General features: G+C 27.5%; 1 protein-coding gene across 1 annotated transcript; it reads right to left on the reverse strand.

Moving 5' to 3' along the window:
- Positions 1 to 895: 895 nt before the first annotated feature.
- LOC135139760 (hexokinase type 2-like) lies at positions 896 to 21,287 on the reverse strand. Its single transcript, XM_064070091.1, has 9 exons — positions 21,160 to 21,287; positions 20,965 to 21,101; positions 2,987 to 3,149; positions 2,582 to 2,937; positions 1,967 to 2,066; positions 1,713 to 1,905; positions 1,458 to 1,666; positions 1,182 to 1,408; positions 896 to 1,132 (listed from the first exon to the last, which is right to left on the reverse strand). Exons 2-9 carry the CDS (start codon positions 20,989 to 20,991, stop codon positions 1,040 to 1,042), a joined length of 1,368 nt encoding a protein of 455 aa, XP_063926161.1. The 5' UTR covers positions 20,992 to 21,101; positions 21,160 to 21,287; the 3' UTR covers positions 896 to 1,039.
- Between the last annotated feature and the right edge of the window lie 1,959 nt (positions 21,288 to 23,246).

A 23,246-nucleotide genomic window follows, 5' to 3' on the forward strand; every position in this document is an offset into this window, starting at 1 on the left:
TAAAAAATCAAAAAATTGAAAAATCAAGAACATGAAAGATCTAAAATTGAACAATTCAAAAATCGGAAAACCGAAACATCGAAGAATCGAGAAATTGAGAAATGGAAAAATAAAAAAATCGAAAAGTTTTGGGAATTTGAAGATTTTGCTATTTTGACCATTTGAAAATTTTAGTATTTTGACGATTTGAAGATTTTGGTGTTTTGAGAATTTGGAGATTTTGGTCATTTGAGGATTTGAGGATTGTGGTATTTTGAGGATTGTAGTGTTTTCAGGATTTGAAAATTTTGGTGTTTAGACGATATGACGGTTTTAGTGTTTTGAGTATTTGAGAATTATGGTGTTTTGAGAAGTCGAGGATATTGGTGTTTTGACCATTGGAGATTTTGACGATTTTTTTCAAGCCTCGTTTCTTCAATTAACTCTAATCGTTTTTCTTTCAGGATTCGAATCTCACACCGAATATTTCGAAAATATTGCTCCGTTACCACAAAAACGCTATATTTTTGAAATCAGCACCTCGAGATCTATATCCCTGAATTTTTTGAGAAGTTTTGAGACAAAAAAAATGAAATTTTCGAAATTTAACTAAATACATTTAGATTCAGAGCCGCAGAATTCACTTCCGATTTCGTTTCTTCCATAATTCTAACCGCTTTGAGGATTTGGGTTTTTAGAGGATTCGAAGAATTTGGGGTATTGAAAATTTGGGGATTAGGGGATTTTGATTTTGATGTTTAGGGGAATCGAGAATTTTGATGTTTTTAAGGATTTAGGGTGACAAAATTTTGATCAGTTTTGTAGGGGGTTGTAAACGGTTAAATTTAAATAATGATCTGATGACCTTAAAAAAGTTTACAATACTACCTTAGATTACGGAATTAAAAAACACCCCAATAATAAATTATCTTTTATTAATCACATAAAAATGATCTACAAAATGGTCTAGACATTAGGAACCTTACTATTACAACGAATCAAGTCATGCCACACAGTTTTCGAATCATCCACAACTAATTCAAACTAACTACAATTCACGTCATTTTTTTTGCTGTTGCTCAATCCGAGACGCCACCGCCGCCACCAGCGCCGCCCCACGTCCACTCCCATCCTCAGACAGCATTAAATCGAACTATAAACAAACCATTAGAACCTCAACCCAATCTAACCCTCAAACCTACATTAATTCCCGGATTAATCATCGTGGAAATCCTCTCCATCATGAGATTATGGAAATGCGGATGGTATCTATACACCGACCCATCGATAGCCACAGTGACCCTCGGCTCGTTGATTTTATTCAAAAGGGTGGCTATCCCACTGGAAACCAAATCCGCAGCCCTCCGACTTACACACTCGCAGACGTACCTCACGTTGTGGCAGTCCTGGTCCGTGGCGTGGGGAATATCTGGAAACCGATTTTAAGATAAACCGGTTGACTGAAACCAAATAATTACCCAATTCTTCTACTAGTATGTCTTTACAACTGGTGATGGTTCCGGGTGGGTCACCCTCGATTTCGGATACGTATTTGGTGTAGAATTTCCCGCGGGTGAATAAGGCTTCGGATCCTTTACCCCCGAACAGGAGACCTTGTTTGGTGAATTTCTCCAGAGCTAGTCGAGTGATTTCTCCCATGTACATTCCAGAAATCATTTTTTCGTGTCTGGAATTTTTCTATTAGTTAGGGTTGTGTGGTGATTAGGGCGTACAATTGTCTCCCTGGATTTACTGAATTTGTGTCTACGTCACGATCGTAGTCGGTTCTTATAAAGTCCAGACTTCCGTCGTCCCCGAAGGCCCCCCATTCCAGGTTTATTAACACGTTTCCAGAGCCTTTGTCTGCGTCGTCGAACAATTCGGCATTTTTTTGTTTTTCTACGTAACACGCGTTGCTCCCAGTTCCTAAAAATTGGTCGAAAAAAAAAATCGTGGGTTGGGGTTGGTGGCGGAGGTAAAAACGTACCCACAATAAGCCCAATTCTGCAATAGGGGTTTTTCCAGGCACAAGACATCAGAGTTCCCGTTGTGTCGTTAAGAATGGCACAGACTTTAATTTTAACGTCCTACAAATCAAGTTCACTTCAAAATTTGCCAAAAACAATACATATTTATCCACAATAATAAAATAAAATTAACTAGAACTTAGATTTAGTTAAACATGTCAGTCCTCATGATTAAAAAAAAGTTAATAGATTTAATAACTGCGTACTTCTCCCAGGCGATATAGTTGAGGTCCGACCGCCAACAACGACCCCACCTTACACCTCTCCTACGTCATCGAGCTGCCTCAATCCGCTAAATTTAAACTTTAAGCGTCAGGTTAATGCTTTGACGTAACAGTAAGCATTTTAAAATTTAGTTTATTTTTACTCATGCAAAGCTGAACCACGTACTAATTCCGACTGACTCACCAACTATAACGCCAATTCGACAGCACGTAGCTACTGACATTAACGTTCCTGTAGAGTGATTTATTCGATTCGCAAATCCTGAAAGATCTACTGTTTACGCAAAGCTCGAATTAGAAGCGGCAACTGACATCGCTGGTTACGGACAAAATTACCCGACGCCGACTCACCCCGCGTCTGGCGATGGCGTCCTTGAGCAGCTGCACCACGTCGTTCCCGACGCAGTTGGAGCAGTTGAAGCCCTTGGTCCAGCGCTCGAGGTAGCCCTTAGTGAGTCCTTTTTGGGTCAAAGGGAAGCTGAAGGTGAAGCCTAGGGGTAGCGTCTCGCTCATGACTTGCTCCTGCTTCATGAACTGGGCTAGACAGTCGGCGATGTGGTCGAAGAGTTGCTCGCCTGAGCCCAGCATGATGTGCTGGGGGATGGCGTAGATTTTTGAGCGCATTTCGAAGTGGTCTTTGCTTAGTTCGATTAAGAGGACGCGGAAGTTGGTGCCGCCTAAGTCGAGGGCTAGGAATTTGCCCTTTTCTGGAAATCGAGGTTTGGCTACGCGGTTGCGAAGGGTTTGGAAGGTTACCTGATCCATTGGGGAGGTCTTGGACGTAGGTCACGAAGCACTTGACGATGGAGCTGGGATGGGTTTGTTTTTTGAGGCCCTTGTGGACGTCGGCGAGGAAGCGTTTTGACAGTTCTTGCAGTTGGGAACTGTCAAAAACCAGTTCTTTGCAGCCATCTCGTATCTGGAAAAATTGGTCGAAAGTTTTTTTGAAAAATTATGAAAATTTTTGTGATTTTTGTAATCTTAAGTAAAGTGCAGTGGCTAAATAATTTGAAACATCGGAAAAATCAAGAAATCAAAAAATTTTTAAAATCGAGAAATTGAAAAATTCTCAAAATTGAAATGTTGAAAAATTGTGATGTTGAAAAACTTGAAAAATCGAACACGAAAAATGTTTAAAATGGAAAAACGGAATTGTCTAGAAATCGAAAATTCGAAAAAACGAAAAATCGAAACATTCCAAATTTAAAAAATCGAAACTGAAAAATTAAAAAATTGGGAAATTAATAAATTGAAAAATTCAAAAATTGAAATGTCGAAACATCGAAAACTTGGAAAATCCAAAAATCAAAAATCCGAAACATTGAAAAACCGAGAAATCGAAATATTTTAAGATTTAAAATTAAAAAAAGTCGAAAAATTGAAAAATCCAAAAACCGAGAAATTAAACAATCGAAAAATCGAAACATCGAAATCTTAATAAATCGGGAAATCAAAAAAATTGAAAAATCGAGAAATTGAACTACCCAATAATTTAAAATCGAAAGTTGAAAAATTAAAAATTCGAAAAATTGAAAAATCGAAAAATTGAAAAATCCGAAATTTAACATTTCGGAAAATTGAAGAATCAAAAAACTGAAAAATCGAGAAATCGAAACTACAAACAACTGAAAAATAAAAAACTGAGAAATAAAAGTCGAAAAATCGAAAAATCCAAGAATAGAAATCAGTATTGAAAAATCCCAAAACTGAAACATCAACAAATTGAGAAATCGAAAAATTGAAAAATCGAAAAAATCAAAATGTCAAAAAAATGAAAAATCGACTAACCAAAAACTTAGAAACGCCAAAAATTGAAAATTGGAAAAGTGGAAAAATTAAAAATTTTTGAAAATTGAAGAATTGAAAAATTGAAAAATTTAGAACGAAACTGATTCTCTGAAAATCGAGAAATCGAAAAGTAAAAAAAATGAGAAATCGAAAATTCGAAAATTTTTAAAATCGTTAAACTGAAGAATCAAAAAACTGAAAAACCGAGAAATCGAAAAATTGAAGAATTTAAAAGATTGACATCGAAAAATTGAAAAGTTGGAAAATCGAAAATTTAAAAAATCGAAACTGAAAAATTAAAAAATTGCGAAATTAATAAATTGAAAAATCCCAAAATTGAAATGTCGAACCATCGAAAAATTGGAAAATCCAAAAATCGAAAATCCGAAACATTGAAAAACCGAGAAATCTAAATATTTTAAAAGATTTAAAATTTAAAAAAGTCGAAAAATTGAAAAATCCAAAAACCGAGAAATCTCAATAAATCAGGAAATCAAAAAAATTGAAAAATCGAGAAATTGAACTACCCAAAAATTTAAAATCGAAAGTTGAAAAATTAAAAATTCGAAAAATTGAAAAATCGAACAACCCAAAAATCGAGAAATTGAAAAATCTGAAATTTAAAATTTCGGAAAATTGAAGAATCAAAAAACTGAGAAATAAAAGTCGAAAAATCGAAAAATCCAAGAATAGAAATATGTATTGAAAAATCCTAAAACTGAAACATCAACAGATTGAGAAATCGAAAAAATCTAAATGTCAAAAAAATGAAAAATCGACTAACCAAAAACTTAGAAACGCCAAAAATTGAAAATTGGAAAAGTGGAAAAATTAAAAATTTTTGAAAATTGAAGAATTGAAAAATTGAAAAATTTAGAACGAAACTGATTCTCTGAAAATCGAGAAATCGAAAAGTAAAAAAAATGAGAAATCGAAAATTCGAAAATTTTTAAAATCGTTAAACTGAAGAATCAAAAAACTGAAAAACCGAGAAATCGAAAAATTGAAGAATTTAAAAGATTGACATCGAAAAATTGAAAAGTTGGAAAATCGAAAATTTAAAAAATCGAAACTGAAAAATTAAAAAATTGCGAAATTAATAAATTGAAAAATCCCAAAATTGAAATGTCGAACCATCGAAAAATTGGAAAATCCAAAAATCGAAAATCCGAAACATTGAAAAACCGAGAAATCTAAATATTTTAAAAGATTTAAAATTTAAAAAAGTCGAAAAATTGAAAAATCCAAAAACCGAGAAATCTCAATAAATCAGGAAATCAAAAAAATTGAAAAATCGAGAAATTGAACTACCCAAAAATTTAAAATCGAAAGTTGAAAAATTAAAAATTCGAAAAATTGAAAAATCGAACAACCCAAAAATCGAGAAATTGAAAAATCTGAAATTTAAAATTTCGGAAAATTGAAGAATCAAAAAACTGAGAAATAAAAGTCGAAAAATCGAAAAATCCAAGAATAGAAATATGTATTGAAAAATCCTAAAACTGAAACATCAACAGATTGAGAAATCGAAAAAATCTAAATGTCAAAAAAATGAAAAATCGACTAACCAAAAACTTAGAAACGCCAAAAATTGAAAATTGGAAAAGTGGAAAAATTAAAAATTTTTGAAAATTGAAGAATTGAAAAATTGAAAAATTTAGAACGAAACTGATTCTCTGAAAATCGAGAAATCGAAAAGTAAAAAAAATGAGAAATCGAAAATTCGAAAATTTTTAAAATCGTTAAACTGAAGAATCAAAAAACTGAAAAACCGAGAAATCGAAAAATTGAAGAATTTAAAAGATTGACATCGAAAAATTGAAAAGTTGGAAAATCGAAAATTTAAAAAATCGAAACTGAAAAATTAAAAAATTGCGAAATTAATAAATTGAAAAATCCCAAAATTGAAATGTCGAACCATCGAAAAATTGGAAAATCCAAAAATCGAAAATCCGAAACATTGAAAAACCGAGAAATCTAAATATTTTAAAAGATTTAAAATTTAAAAAAGTCGAAAAATTGAAAAATCCAAAAACCGAGAAATCTCAATAAATCAGGAAATCAAAAAAATTGAAAAGTCGAGAAATTGAACTACCCAAAAATTTAAAATCGAAAGTTGAAAAATTAAAAATTCGAAAAATTGAAAAATCGAACAACCCAAAAATCGAGAAATTGAAAAATCTGAAATTTAAAATTTCGGAAAATTGAAGAATCAAAAAACTGAGAAATAAAAGTCGAAAAATCGAAAAATCCAAGAATAGAAATATGTATTGAAAAATCCTAAAACTGAAACATCAACAGATTGAGAAATCGAAAAAATCTAAATGTCAAAAAAATGAAAAATCGACTAACCAAAAACTTAGAAACGCCAAAAATTGAAAATTGGAAAAGTGGAAAAATTAAAAATTTTTGAAAATTGAAGAATTGAAAAATTGAAAAATTTAGAACGAAACTGATTCTCTGAAAATCGAGAAATCGAAAAGTAAAAAAAATGAGAAATCGAAAATTCGAAAATTTTTAAAATCGTTAAACTGAAGAATCAAAAAACTGAAAAACCGAGAAATCGAAAAATTGAAGAATTTAAAAGATTGACATCGAAAAATTGAAAAGTTGGAAAATCGAAAATTTAAAAAATCGAAACTGAAAAATTAAAAAATTGCGAAATTAATAAATTGAAAAATCCCAAAATTGAAATGTCGAACCATCGAAAAATTGGAAAATCCAAAAATCGAAAATCCGAAACATTGAAAAACCGAGAAATCTAAATATTTTAAAAGATTTAAAATTTAAAAAAGTCGAAAAATTGAAAAATCCAAAAACCGAGAAATCTCAATAAATCAGGAAATCAAAAAAATTGAAAAATCGAGAAATTGAACTACCCAAAAATTTAAAATCGAAAGTTGAAAAATTAAAAATTCGAAAAATTGAAAAATCGAACAACCCAAAAATCGAGAAATTGAAAAATCTGAAATTTAAAATTTCGGAAAATTGAAGAATCAAAAAACTGAGAAATAAAAGTCGAAAAATCGAAAAATCCAAGAATAGAAATATGTATTGAAAAATCCTAAAACTGAAACATCAACAGATTGAGAAATCGAAAAAATCTAAATGTCAAAAAAATGAAAAATCGACTAACCAAAAACTTAGAAACGCCAAAAATTGAAAATTGGAAAAGTGGAAAAATTAAAAATTTTTGAAAATTGAAGAATTGAAAAATTGAAAAATTTAGAACGAAACTGATTCTCTGAAAATCGAGAAATCGAAAAGTAAAAAAAATGAGAAATCGAAAATTCGAAAATTTTTAAAATCGTTAAACTGAAGAATCAAAAAACTGAAAAACCGAGAAATCGAAAAATTGAAGAATTTAAAAGATTGACATCGAAAAATTGAAAAGTTGGAAAATCGAAAATTTAAAAAATCGAAACTGAAAAATTAAAAAATTGCGAAATTAATAAATTGAAAAATCCCAAAATTGAAATGTCGAACCATCGAAAAATTGGAAAATCCAAAAATCGAAAATCCGAAACATTGAAAAACCGAGAAATCTAAATATTTTAAAAGATTTAAAATTTAAAAAAGTCGAAAAATTGAAAAATCCAAAAACCGAGAAATCTCAATAAATCAGGAAATCAAAAAAATTGAAAAATCGAGAAATTGAACTACCCAAAAATTTAAAATCGAAAGTTGAAAAATTAAAAATTCGAAAAATTGAAAAATCGAACAACCCAAAAATCGAGAAATTGAAAAATCTGAAATTTAAAATTTCGGAAAATTGAAGAATCAAAAAACTGAGAAATAAAAGTCGAAAAATCGAAAAATCCAAGAATAGAAATATGTATTGAAAAATCCTAAAACTGAAACATCAACAGATTGAGAAATCGAAAAAATCTAAATGTCAAAAAAATGAAAAATCGACTAACCAAAAACTTAGAAACGCCAAAAATTGAAAATTGGAAAAGTGGAAAAATTAAAAATTTTTGAAAATTGAAGAATTGAAAAATTGAAAAATTTAGAACTAAACTGATTCTCTGAAAATCGAGAAATCGAAAAGTAAAAAAAATGAGAAATCGAAAATTCGAAAATTTTTAAAATCGTTAAACTGAAGAATCAAAAAACTGAAAAACCGAGAAATCGAAAAATTGAAGAATTTAAAAGATTGACATCGAAAAATTGAAAAGTTGGAAAATCGAAAATTTAAAAAATCGAAACTGAAAAATTAAAAAATTGCGAAATTAATAAATTGAAAAATCCCAAAATTGAAATGTCGAACCATCGAAAAATTGGAAAATCCAAAAATCGAAAATCCGAAACATTGAAAAACCGAGAAATCTAAATATTTTAAAAGATTTAAAATTTAAAAAAGTCGAAAAATTGAAAAATCCAAAAACCGAGAAATCTCAATAAATCAGGAAATCAAAAAAATTGAAAAATCGAGAAATTGAACTACCCAAAAATTTAAAATCGAAAGTTGAAAAATTAAAAATTCGAAAAATTGAAAAATCGAACAACCCAAAAATCGAGAAATTGAAAAATCTGAAATTTAAAATTTCGGAAAATTGAAGAATCAAAAAACTGAGAAATAAAAGTCGAAAAATCGAAAAATCCAAGAATAGAAATATGTATTGAAAAATCCTAAAACTGAAACATCAACAGATTGAGAAATCGAAAAAATCTAAATGTCAAAAAAATGAAAAATCGACTAACCAAAAACTTAGAAACGCCAAAAATTGAAAATTGGAAAAGTGGAAAAATTAAAAATTTTTGAAAATTGAAGAATTGAAAAATTGAAAAATTTAGAACGAAACTGATTCTCTGAAAATCGAGAAATCGAAAAGTAAAAAAAATGAGAAATCGAAAATTCGAAAATTTTTAAAATCGTTAAACTGAAGAATCAAAAAACTGAAAAACCGAGAAATCGAAAAATTGAAGAATTTAAAAGATTGACATCGAAAAATTGAAAAGTTGGAAAATCGAAAATTTAAAAAATCGAAACTGAAAAATTAAAAAATTGCGAAATTAATAAATTGAAAAATCCCAAAATTGAAATGTCGAACCATCGAAAAATTGGAAAATCCAAAAATCGAAAATCCGAAACATTGAAAAACCGAGAAATCTAAATATTTTAAAAGATTTAAAATTTAAAAAAGTCGAAAAATTGAAAAATCCAAAAACCGAGAAATCTCAATAAATCAGGAAATCAAAAAAATTGAAAAATCGAGAAATTGAACTACCCAAAAATTTAAAATCGAAAGTTGAAAAATTAAAAATTCGAAAAATTGAAAAATCGAACAACCCAAAAATCGAGAAATTGAAAAATCTGAAATTTAAAATTTCGGAAAATTGAAGAATCAAAAAACTGAGAAATAAAAGTCGAAAAATCGAAAAATCCAAGAATAGAAATATGTATTGAAAAATCCTAAAACTGAAACATCAACAGATTGAGAAATCGAAAAAATCTAAATGTCAAAAAAATGAAAAATCGACTAACCAAAAACTTAGAAACGCCAAAAATTGAAAATTGGAAAAGTGGAAAAATTAAAAATTTTTGAAAATTGAAGAATTGAAAAATTGAAAAATTTAGAACTAAACTGATTCTCTGAAAATCGAGAAATCGAAAAGTAAAAAAAATGAGAAATCGAAAATTCGAAAATTTTTAAAATCGTTAAACTGAAGAATCAAAAAACTGAAAAACCGAGAAATCGAAAAATTGAAGAATTTAAAAGATTGACATCGAAAAATTGAAAAGTTGGAAAATCGAAAATTTAAAAAATCGAAACTGAAAAATTAAAAAATTGCGAAATTAATAAATTGAAAAATCCCAAAATTGAAATGTCGAACCATCGAAAAATTGGAAAATCCAAAAATCGAAAATCCGAAACATTGAAAAACCGAGAAATCTAAATATTTTAAAAGATTTAAAATTTAAAAAAGTCGAAAAATTGAAAAATCCAAAAACCGAGAAATCTCAATAAATCAGGAAATCAAAAAAATTGAAAAATCGAGAAATTGAACTACCCAAAAATTTAAAATCGAAAGTTGAAAAATTAAAAATTCGAAAAATTGAAAAATCGAACAACCCAAAAATCGAGAAATTGAAAAATCTGAAATTTAAAATTTCGGAAAATTGAAGAATCAAAAAACTGAGAAATAAAAGTCGAAAAATCGAAAAATCCAAGAATAGAAATATGTATTGAAAAATCCTAAAACTGAAACATCAACAGATTGAGAAATCGAAAAAATCTAAATGTCAAAAAAATGAAAAATCGACTAACCAAAAACTTAGAAACGCCAAAAATTGAAAATTGGAAAAGTGGAAAAATTAAAAATTTTTGAAAATTGAAGAATTGAAAAATTGAAAAATTTAGAACGAAACTGATTCTCTGAAAATCGAGAAATCGAAAAGTAAAAAAAATGAGAAATCGAAAATTCGAAAATTTTTAAAATCGTTAAACTGAAGAATCAAAAAACTGAAAAACCGAGAAATCGAAAAATTGAAGAATTTAAAAGATTGACATCGAAAAATTGAAAAGTTGGAAAATCGAAAATTTAAAAAATCGAAACTGAAAAATTAAAAAATTGCGAAATTAATAAATTGAAAAATCCCAAAATTGAAATGTCGAACCATCGAAAAATTGGAAAATCCAAAAATCGAAAATCCGAAACATTGAAAAACCGAGAAATCTAAATATTTTAAAAGATTTAAAATTTAAAAAAGTCGAAAAATTGAAAAATCCAAAAACCGAGAAATCTCAATAAATCAGGAAATCAAAAAAATTGAAAAATCGAGAAATTGAACTACCCAAAAATTTAAAATCGAAAGTTGAAAAATTAAAAATTCGAAAAATTGAAAAATCGAACAACCCAAAAATCGAGAAATTGAAAAATCTGAAATTTAAAATTTCGGAAAATTGAAGAATCAAAAAACTGAGAAATAAAAGTCGAAAAATCGAAAAATCCAAGAATAGAAATATGTATTGAAAAATCCTAAAACTGAAACATCAACAGATTGAGAAATCGAAAAAATCTAAATGTCAAAAAAATGAAAAATCGACTAACCAAAAACTTAGAAACGCCAAAAATTGAAAATTGGAAAAGTGGAAAAATTAAAAATTTTTGAAAATTGAAGAATTGAAAAATTGAAAAATTTAGAACGAAACTGATTCTCTGAAAATCGAGAAATCGAAAAGTAAAAAAAATGAGAAATCGAAAATTCGAAAATTTTTAAAATCGTTAAACTGAAGAATCAAAAAACTGAAAAACCGAGAAATCGAAAAATTGAAGAATTTAAAAGATTGACATCGAAAAATTGAAAAGTTGGAAAATCGAAAATTTAAAAAATCGAAACTGAAAAATTAAAAAATTGCGAAATTAATAAATTGAAAAATCCCAAAATTGAAATGTCGAACCATCGAAAAATTGGAAAATCCAAAAATCGAAAATCCGAAACATTGAAAAACCGAGAAATCTAAATATTTTAAAAGATTTAAAATTTAAAAAAGTCGAAAAATTGAAAAATCCAAAAACCGAGAAATCTCAATAAATCAGGAAATCAAAAAAATTGAAAAATCGAGAAATTGAACTACCCAAAAATTTAAAATCGAAAGTTGAAAAATTAAAAATTCGAAAAATTGAAAAATCGAACAACCCAAAAATCGAGAAATTGAAAAATCTGAAATTTAAAATTTCGGAAAATTGAAGAATCAAAAAACTGAAAAATCGAGAAATCGAAACTTCAAACAATTGAAAAATAAAAAACTGAGAAATAAAAGTCGAAAAATCAAAAAATCAAAGAATAGAAATATGTATTGAAAAATCCCAAAACTGAAACATCACAGATTGAGAAATCGAAAAATTGAAAAATCGAAAAAATCTAAATGTCAAAAAAATGAAAAATCGACTAACCAAAAACTTAGAAACGCCAAAAATTGATAATTGGGAAAGTGGAAAAATTAAAAATTTTTGAAAATTGAAGAATTGAAAAACTGAAAATTTAAAACAAAACTGATTCTCTGAAAATCGAGAAATCGAAAAGTAAAAAAATGAGAAATCGAAAATTCGAAAATTTTAAAAATCGTTAAACTGAAGAATCAAAAAACTGAAAAACCCAGAAATCGAAAAATTGAAGAATTTAAAAGATTAACATCAAAAAATTGAAAAGTTGGAAAATCGAAAATTTAAAAAATCGAAACTGAAAAATTAAAAAATTGGGAAATTAATAAATTGAAAAATCCCAACCATCGAAAAATTGGAAAATCCAAAAATCGAAAATCTGAAACATTGAAAAACCGAGAAATCGAAATATTTTAAAAGATTTAAAATTTAAAAAAGTCGAAAAATTGAAAAATCCAAAAACTGAGAAATCTCAATAAATCGGGAAATCAAAAAAATTGAAAAATCGAGAAATTGAACTACCCAAAAATTTAAAATCGAAAGTTGAAAAATTAAAAATTCGAAAAATTGAAAAATCGAACAACCCAAAAATCGAGAAATTGAAAAATCTGAAATTTAAAATTTCGGAAAATTGAAGAATCAAAAAACTGAAAAATCGAGAAATTGAAACTTGAAACAATTGAAAAATAAAAAACTGAGAAATAAAAATCGAAAAATCGAAAAATCCAAGAATAGAAATATGTATTGAAAAATCCCAAAACTGAAACATCAACAGATTGAGAAATCGAAAAATTGAAAAATCGAAAAAATCAAAATGTCAAAAAAATGAAAAATCGACTAACCAAAAACTTAGAAACGCCAAAAATTGAAAATTTGAAAAGTGGAAAAATTAAAAATTTTTGAAAATTGAAGAATTGAAAAACTGAAAAATTTAAAACAAAACTGATTCTCTGAAAATCGAGAAATCGAAAAGTAAAAAAAATGAGAAATCGAAAATTCGAAAATTTTAAAAATCGTTAAACTGAAGAATCAAAAAACTGAAAAACCCAGAAATCGAAAAATTGAAGAATTTAAAAGATTAACATCGAAAAATTGAAAAGTTGGAAAATCGAAAATTTAAAAAAATCGAAAAATTGAAAAATCCAAACATCGAAAAATCGAAACATGGAAATCTCGATGAATCGGGAAATCGAAAAATTGAAAAATCGAGAAATTGACCTATCAAAAAATTTAAAATCGAAAGTTGAAAATTTAAGAATGTGAAAAATTGAAAAATCGAACAACTCAAAATCGAAAAATCTAAATTTTAAAATTTCGAAAAATTGAAGAATCAAAAAAATGAAAAATATAGAAATCGAAACGTCAAAAAATCGAAAAACAAAAAACCGAGAAATCTAAGTTGAAAAATTGAAAAATTCAAGAATCGAAATGTTAATTGAAAATTCCCAAAACTGAAACATCAACAGATTGAGAAATCAAAAAATTGAAAATTCGAATCATTGAAAATTGGAAAAACCAAACAATTGAAAAATCAAAAAAGCGAAAATTGAAAACTCAAGAACTTGAAAAATGTAAAAATTTAAAAATCGAAAAAATGTCAAAAAACGATAAATCGAAAAATCGACTAACCGAAAACTTAGAAACGCCAAAAATTGAAGATTGGAAAAGTAGAAAAATTAAAAATTTTTGAAAATTTGAAACTGATTCTCGGAAAATCGAGAAATCGAAAAGTAAAAAAAAATGAGAAATCGAAAATTTGAAAAATTCAAAAATTGAAAAGTCGAAAAATGGAAGAACTGAAAAATGGAGATGACGAAAATTCGAGAAATTGAAGAATTTCAGAAATGAACATCGAAAAATTGAAAAGTTGGAAAATCGAAAATGCAAAAAAATCGAAAAACCAAAAACCTGAAAATTCTAAAAGTTGAAAAAAAGGAAAATCGGAAAATTCAAAAAGCGTGAAATCGAAGAAAAATCGAAATTTGTGTGAAATAATAAATAAAATCGTAGAACTCAAATATCCGAAAATCGAGAAATCGAAAATTAAAAAAAAAACTGAAAAAAATTGAAAAATAGAAAAATTGAAGATTTGAAAAATCCCAAAAGTAAAATATCGAAAACATGGAGTAATAGAAAAATTGTAAATAGAGAAATAAATTCAAAACTCGAAAAACTGAGTAATCAAAAAACCAAAAAGTTCCAAAACCGAAATGTCGAAAAATTGAGAAATTGAAAGTTGAAAAATCGAGAACTCGAAAATGAGAAAAATCAAAAATTGAAAACTTAGAAACGCAAAAAATTGGAAAATGTAAAATTGATATAACGGAAATCAAGAAATCGAAAAATAAAAAAATTGAGAAATCGAAAAATTGAAAAATCGAAGAACCGAAAAATCAAGATAACGAATATTCTAAAATTTTAAAAGTCGTGAAATCGAAGAACCAAAAAACCTAAAAAACCGAGAAATCGAAAAGTCGAAAAAATCGAAACATTGAAGAGTTCCAAAAATGAACACGAAAAATTGGAAAGTCGGAAAATCGAAAATATAAAAAATAAAAAAATTGAAAAATCAAAAACCTGAAATTCTAAAAATGGAAGAATTGAAAAATCGGAAAATCGAAAATTTCAAAAAGCGTGAAATTGATTCATTGAGAAATTGAAATCGAAAATTGGAAAAATGGAAAAATCGAAAATTGTGGAAAATAATTGAAAAATCGTAGAACTGAAATATCGAAAAATCGAGAAAAAGAAAAATAAAAAAAATTGGGAAAACAAAAATTTGAAAAATAGAGAACTTGAAAAATTGAAAAACTGAAGAATCAAAAAACCAAAAAATTTCAAAACCGAAATATCAAAAAACTGAGAAATCGAAAGTTGAAAATCCAAAACTCGAAAATAAAAAAATTAAAAATTCGAAAACTTAGGAACACCAAAACTTGAAAATTGGAAAATGTACAACTGATATAATAACGGAAAATCAGGAAATTGAAAAATTTTAAAAATTGACAAATCGAAAAATTGAAGAATCGAAAAATCGGGAAAATGAAAATTCCAAAGTTGAAAAATCGTAATTGAAGAATCAAAAATTGAAAAACCGAGATATCGGAAATTGAAGAATTCCAAAACTGAACATTGAAAAATTGAAAAGTCGGAAAATCGAAAATTTAAAAAATCGCAAAATCGAAAAATTGAAAAATCGAAAAAATTAAAATGTCAAAAAAAAAAAGAAAAATTGACTTACCGAAAACTTAGAAACGCCAAAAATTGAAGATTGGAAAAGTGGAAAAATTAAAAATGTTTGAAAATTGAGGAATTAAAAACTTTAAAAATTTACAACTGATTCTCGGAAACTCGAGAAATCGAAAAGTAACAAAAATTGGGAAATCGAAAATTTGAAAAATTCAAAAATTCAAAAATTGAAAAGTCGAAAAATGGAAGAACTGAAAAATGGAGATAACGAAAATTCGAAAATTTAAAATATCGTTAAACTGAAGAATCAAAAAACTGAAAAACCGAGAAATCGAAAAATTGAAGAATTTCAAAAATGAACATCGAAAAATTGAAAAGTTGGGAAATCGAAAATATAAAAAAATCGAAAAACCAAAAACCTGAAAATTCTAAAAATTGAAGAATCGAAAAATTGGAAAATCGAAAAATTGAAAAAGCGTGAAATCGAAAAATTGAAAAAGCGTGAAATCGAAAAATCGATTCATCGAGAAATTTAAATTGAAAATTGGAAAAATGCAAAAATTAAAAAATCGAAATTTGTGTGAAATAATAAATAAAATCGTAGAACCCAAATATCGGAAAATCGAGGAATCGAAAAATAAAAAAAAATGAAAAAACAAAAATTTGAAAAATAGGGAAATTGAAGATTTGAAAAATCCCAAAACTAAAATATCGAAAAAATGGAGTAATAGAAAAATTGAAAACTCGAAAAACTGAGTAATGAAAAAACCAAAAAATTACAAAAAATCGAAATGTCGAAAAATTGAGAAATTGAAAGTTGAAAAATCGAGAACTCGAAAATGAGAAAAATCAGAAATTAAAAATTTAGAAACGCCAAAAATTAAAAATTGGAAAATGTAAAACTAATATAACAGAAATCAAGAAATCGAATAATAAAAAATTTGAGAAATCGAAAAATTGAAAAATCGAAAAATCGAAGAACCGAAAAATCAATATAACGAAAATCCTGAAATTTTAAAAATGTCGTTAAATTGAAGAATCAAAAAATTGAAAAACCGAGAAATCAAAAAATCGAAAAATTGAAGAGTTCCAAAAGTGAACACGAAAAATTGGAAAGTCGGAAAATCGAAAATATGTATAAAAAAAAAAAAAATTAAAAAGCAAAAACCTGAAATTCTAAAAATCTAAGAATTGAAAAATCGGAAAATCGAAAAATTCAAAAAGCCTGAAATCGACTTATCGAGAAATTGAAATCGAAAATTGGAAAAATGGAAAAATCGAAAATTGTGTAAAATAATTGAAAAATCGTAGAACTGAAATATCGAAAAATCGAGAAATCGAAAAATAAAAAAAATTGAGAAAACAAATTTGAAAAATAAAGAAATTGAAAAATCGGAAAACTGAAGAATCAAAAAATCAAAAAATTTCAAAACCGAAATATCGAAAAACTGAGAAATCGAAAGTTGAAAATCCAAAACTCGAAAATAAGAAAAATAAAAAAATCGAAAACTTAGGAACACCAAAACTTGAAAATTGGAAAATGTACAACTGATATAATAACGGAAAATCAGGAAATTAAAAAAATTTAAAAATTGACAAATCGAAAAATTGAAGAATCGAAAAATCGGGAAAATGAAAATTCCAAAGTTGAAAAATCGTAATTGAAGAATCAAAAATTGAAAAACCTAGATATCGGAAATTGAAGAATTCCAAAACTGAACATCGAAAAATTGAAAAGTCGGAAAATCGAAAATTTAAAAAATCGCAAAATCGAAAAATTGAAAAATTGAAAAATCGAAAAAATTAAAATGTCAAAAAAAAACGAAAAATCGGCTTACCGAAAACCTAGAAACGCCAAAAATTGAAGATTGGAAAAGTGGAAAAATTAAAAATGTTTGAAAATTGAGGAATTAAAAACTTTAAAAATTTACAACTGATTTTCGGAAACTCGAGAAATCGAAAAGTAACAAAAATTGGGAAATCGAAAATTTGAAAAATTAAAAAATTCAAAAATTGAAAAGTCGAAAAATGGAAGAACTGAAAAATGGAGATAACGAAAATTCGAAAATTTAAAATATCGTTAAACTGAAGAATCAAAAAACTGAAAAACCGAGAAATCGAAAAATTGAAGAATTTCAAAAATGAACATCGAAAAATTGAAAAGTTGGGAAATCGAAAATATAAAAAAATCGAAAAACCAAAAACCTGAAAATTCTAAAAATTGAAGAATCGAAAAATTGGAAAATCGAAAAATTGAAAAAGCGTGAAATCGAAAAATCGAAATTTGTGTGAAATAATAAATAAAATCGTAGAACTCAAATATCGGAAAATCGAGAAATCGAAAAATAAAAAAAAATGAAAAAACAAAAATTTGAAAAATAGAGAAATTGAAGATTTGAAAAATCCCGAAACTAAAATATCGAAAAAATGAAGTAATAGAAAAATTGAAAACTCGAAAAACTGAATAATGAAAAAACCAAAAAATTCCAAAAAATCGAAATGTCGAAAAATTGAGAAATTGAAAGTTGAAAAATCGAGAACTCGAAAATGAGAAAAATCAGAAATTGAAAATTTAGAAACGACAAAAATTGAAAATTGGAAAATGTAAAACTGATATAACAGAAATCAAGAAATCGAATAATAAAAAATTTGAGAAATCGAAAAATTCAAAAATCGAAAAATCGAAGAACCGAAAAATCAATATAACGAAAATCCTAAAATTTTAAAAATGTCGTTAAATTGAAGAACCAAAAAATTGAAAAACCGAGAAATCAAAAAATCGAAAAATTGAAGAGTTCCAAAAGTGAACACGAAAAATTGGAAAGTCGGAAAATCGAAAATATAAAAAATTAAAAAATTTAAAAATCAAAAATCTGAAATTCTAAAAATCGAAGAATTGAAAAATCGGAAAATCGAAAAATTCAAAATTTATTGAGAAATTGAAATCGAAAATTGGAAAAATGGAAAAATCGAAAATTGTGTAAAATAATTGAAAAATCGTAGAACTGAAATATCGAAAAATCGAGAAATCGAAAAATAAAAAAAATTGAGAAAACAAATTTGAAAAATAGAGAAATTGAAAAATCGGAAAACTGAAGAATCAAAAAATCAAAAAATTTCAAAACCGAAATATCGAAAAACTGAGAAATCGAAAGTTGAAAATCCAAAACTCGAAAATAAGAAAAATAAAAAAATCGAAAACTTAGGAACCCAAAACTTGAAAATTGGAAAATGTAAAACTGATATAATAACGGAAAATCAAGAAATTGAAAAATTTTAAAAATTGACAAATCGAAAAATTGAAGAATCGAAAAATCGGGAAAATGAAAATTCCAAAGTTGAAAAATCGTAGTTGAAGAATCAAAAATTGAAAAACCGAGATATCGGAAATTGAAGAATTCCAAAACTGAACATCGAAAAATTAAAAAGTCGGAAAATCGAAAATTTTAAAAATCGCAAAATTGAAAAATCGTGAAATCGAAAAATCGATTCATCGACAAATTGAAATTGAAAACTGGAAAAATACAAAAATAGGAAAATTAAAAAGTCGAAAATTGAAGAATAAAAAATTGAAGAATTGTGTAACTGAAATTTCGGAAAATCGAGAAATCGAAAAATAAAATAAATTGAGACATCGAAATTTTGAAAAATCGAAAAATCGAAAAACCGAAAAATCGAGAAAATGAAAATTCTAAAATTTAAACAATCGATTAAATCAAGAATAAAAAAACTGAAAAACCGAGAAATCGAAAAATGGAAGAATTCCAAAACCGAACATCGAAAAATTGAAAAGTCGGGAAATCGAAAATATAAACAATCAAAAAATTGAAAAAAATCAAAAACCTGAAAAATCTAAAAATTGAAGAATTGAAAACTCGGAAAATCAAAACATCGAACAGTCGAGAAATCGAGAAATGCAAAATTCGATTCATGGAGCAATTGAATCTGAAAACTGGAAAAATGGAAAAATTAGAAAATCGTAAATTGAAGAATAAAAAAATTGAAAAATCGTACAACTGAAATATCGGAAAATTGAGAAATCGAAACATTTAAAAAACATTTATTTCTACAATTGTAGAATGACGTCATCAATTTCTGGAGGGGCATGAACGGATAAATTTTGATTCCCGGTTGACCATGCTTCCGATAACCTTAAAAAGTTTGCAGATTTCAAAGCATTCTATTTTCAAAGTTAAATCATAAAATAATGTTACATAATTTTTTCCCTAAAAACCTGGATGCCTAGACAGACAGACAGACAGACAGACGGAAACGTCGACTCGATTACAATATTTCTTTAATTTACGATTGAAAAGTAGAAAAATTATTGACAAATGCATTTAGAAAAAAATCGTGTACAACTTGTAGGGAATGGCGGTCGTAAATTATATAATTAATTAATTAATCAGTACGGTACCTTGACAAATCATTAGGTAATCGCAGTTAATTATAATTATGTCAAATTTACTAAAATTAATTAACATTAATAGCCATTTAATTAACAGTTAACTGTAAATAACTACATATAACCAAATAAAATTTTTCCTTTTTTTTAAACTGGTAAATAAGATGTTTTGCTGTGGTCAACGTTATGTAATTGTTTGTTATGAGTGTTACGACGAATTTATTGTGGTGCTAATTCTGTCATATTTAGCAGTTTAACTGCGAAATTTGTCTCTTGTTGACCTCTCGTGCAAAATACTTTACGATTGATCTTCAGTTTATCTTATCGTAATTTAAAATTAGCTCACTGAATTACTAAAATTTTAGCTTGTCTATGCAATTCTTGATACACCTATAAAAAGTGTGTTGTCTAAGCAATTTCAAAATTTATTTTGTCTATCTTTCATTTTTCAGCGTTCGATTATTAATAAACATGTTTAGGTAAAGACACAAGAGCATAAAATAAATATTAAACAATAATAAACAAGTGGTTACTATTTTTTTGTAACGTTTTATTTTTAGCTTGTTGACACTCGACGAAAACATTTTTCCAAGTATTATTGGGGATTAAGAGCCTAAGATAGCCACGCAAATCCTGTAAAATTGAAGTCTTGATCCATCAATGGATAATCTCGAGCAAACACACCACTCATCCCTATATTGTTTTATTCAATAATAATTGAGATTACATCTAATCTAATCAAAATCAACACAATTATGTCATGTGCAAAATAAAGCTTACGTGGGATGAAACCACCAACTTTATTGCTAAACGCATAAAACGGAATCTTATACAAAAATGACAATAAAAAAATTGCTTTAAATTATACGAGTTTTACGTAACCCATTTTTCGTGCTGTGGTTTAGAAAGACTAAAGATCAATACCAGGAAGTGCGTTCGTATCAGCACCAAAAACACGAGTGCTGGTAAACATTTTCGTAGATAGTAGGGCTTGTTCGGTTTTTATTGTGAGAATCTAAATGAAGTGATTTGTTTGCCCACAAGGGTATCTGCCTATTTTAATAATAATTTGAGGACCAATTTTAGATAAGCCGCATTCTAAAAAACGTTAATCAGGCAACAATGTCGCGTACATAAATATTTATTTTTACCTGAAAATGTAGCAACTGTCTGTCATCGTCGTTACATAATGACGTTTCAACACTTATTTATACAGACTAGAGATTGTTACTGCAAATATCGCTCAGAAATGCGTAAATGAATGCCGCCACAAAGTCAACCACTACGTACGAATTTCGCGTAAATTTCTTGAAATGTTAAAACCACGATAACGATGTTTTCTCAGCCGTGATGCAATTATTTGGACTACCTCCTCCAAACAAAAATAACTCGGAACGTCACACTTAAAAGGTTAAAAATACAAGACAATCTTACTTAGCTTAAGTCAGGTATGAAAACTCACCGCTGGGTCCACCTTTTCAGCTGCCATTGGTCAAACTAAGAACGAAGCGCGTAGTGTGTCTTCGACAAAACATGAAATAATCTCAAAAATGAGTCTCTGTATCAGTATTTATAGTTTGGGGTCGTCTTGTTCACCTTCTGGATATAACAGAGATTAAGTCAGTCAAGAACTCGTCTCCGAATCAAATAAACGCACCGCCAATGCAACCGTTTAGCACAGAGTCGATCTCAGTTGTGTCAAAAATAAATTCCGTTCTTAAAATAACGAACGCGGATTTTCTAGCCTGCGAACTCATTCATTATCACCTAATGTGTATCTGTAAAGTCAGTTTACTACGGTTTTATAGTAGTTAGGGGGTTTATGGGCGGGTTTATTTCAAACCGCGATTTGATTACGTAACGTGTTTGCTTGAGGATTTTATTAGCGGTTGATTAGCTAAATAAGCAAACATTTTGAATCATGATGACGATTTAAATTCATTTTGTAGTTAATTGGAGAAGTTGTAAGGGCGAGATGATCACACTGTTTAATTTTTCAATTGAAGTTGGAAATTCCGTAAAATAATACTTTGATTAGGTGATGATCATTTTCCTGTTTAATGGATGTAAGGAAATGTCTCATAAATAGCAACACTTGTAAATGCACTTATCTCATTGCATGGTACTGATCCATTTGGGATTCCCCAGTGTTTGTTACATGACTACCCAGAAATTTCCAGGAAAATATAGGTAATTACTTATGTAAGTGGCATTAAAGTAAGGACGTAAGACTATTACTTCCCGAGCGTGAGCAATCGTCGTCGGCCGACTCTCTTCTTTTGCATTTTCTCGACCTATCATGACCCCTATACCAAAACCGAAATGTTGGAGATGTTTTAAAGTTATCATAAGCATGGTAAATTTTTTATATTTCCTCATCCCCCCCTAAAACATTGATCACGTCACCCCAAAATTTTTCCGAAAAATGCTATCTTAAGTGTGCATTGCGCAAAGTATGATGAGTCTATAATTGTGGTTTATCACTGCATAAATATTTTTTAGATTTGCTTATACGGGTTATGTGAAAACAATTAATGCCTGAAGTCATTTTATTTTATTGATTAAACCAAGAATTGCAAAAATGAATACTTTGAAATCTTGACGTTTTGAAGTTATCGTAAGCATGGTAACTTTTTAATGAAAATGTATCTGTTTATCAACCCCAAAAAATTGATTACGGCATCTCAAAATTTTGCCGAATAAATTCTTTCGCAAATGTGCAAAATATGACTTTTAATCACTGCATTCATATTTTTTAGATTTGCTTAAACAAAACAGGTGACTCAAAAAAATTAATGAATCAGTCAATTTATTATTGATCAAATTAAGAACGAGCCACCCCATTTTAATAATAACAATAATGTATTTATTGTCTAACAGAACATAATTCCACTAATAAGACAACCAACCCAATATAAATAAATATATACATTAAACTTATAACAAAAACTAAACAAATTTAGCCTAGAACTTTTCCGATTTTTCAAATTTTTCGACTTCTCGGTTTTTCAGTTTTTCGATTTTTCAATTTAATGATTTTTTAAATTTTAGAAATATCGTTTTTGCGATTTTTCGGTTCTTTGATTTTTCGAGTTTTCGATTTTTCGATTTATCACTTATTCAATTTTTAGATTGTTCAAGTCTTGATTTTTAAATTTTTTTGTTTTTTTAAATTTTCTGTTTTCCGACTTTTCAATTTTTTGATGTTCAGTTTTGGAATTCTTCAAATTTTCGATTTTTCGATTTCTTGATTTTTCAGTTTTTTTACTTTTCAATTTATCGATTTTTGAAATTTTAGAATCTTCCAGTTTTTCGATTTACCAATTTTCCGATATTTAATTTTTGGGACTTTTACGATTTCTCAATTTTTTGCTTTTCGATTTCTCTTTTAACCGTTATATTTATTAGTGTTACATTTTTCAATTTTTCGATTTCTCGTTTTTTTGACATTTAATTTTTTTGATTTTCCTATTTCTCCATTTCTCGGTTTTTCGATGTTCCGATTTCCCGATTTTTCGATTTTTCAATAACTCAATTTTTACATTTTTTAATTCTTACATTTTTTCAAGTTCTTGATTTTTCAATTGGTTGAATTTTCTAATTTTCGATTTTTTTGATTTTTCAACTTTTCGATGTTGAGTTTTGAAATTCATCAGTTTTTCGATTTTTTCATTTCTCGGTTTTTCAATTTAATGATTTTTTAAATTTTAGAAATATCGTTTTTGCGATTTTTCGGTTCTTTGA

This window comes from Zophobas morio, unplaced genomic scaffold, assembly GCF_036711695.1.
Source record: "Zophobas morio isolate AGI-343-1 ecotype UQ-CSIRO unplaced genomic scaffold, CSIRO_AGI_Zmor_V1 ptg000033l, whole genome shotgun sequence".
NCBI classification, from domain to species: Eukaryota; Metazoa; Arthropoda; class Insecta; order Coleoptera; family Tenebrionidae; genus Zophobas; species Zophobas morio.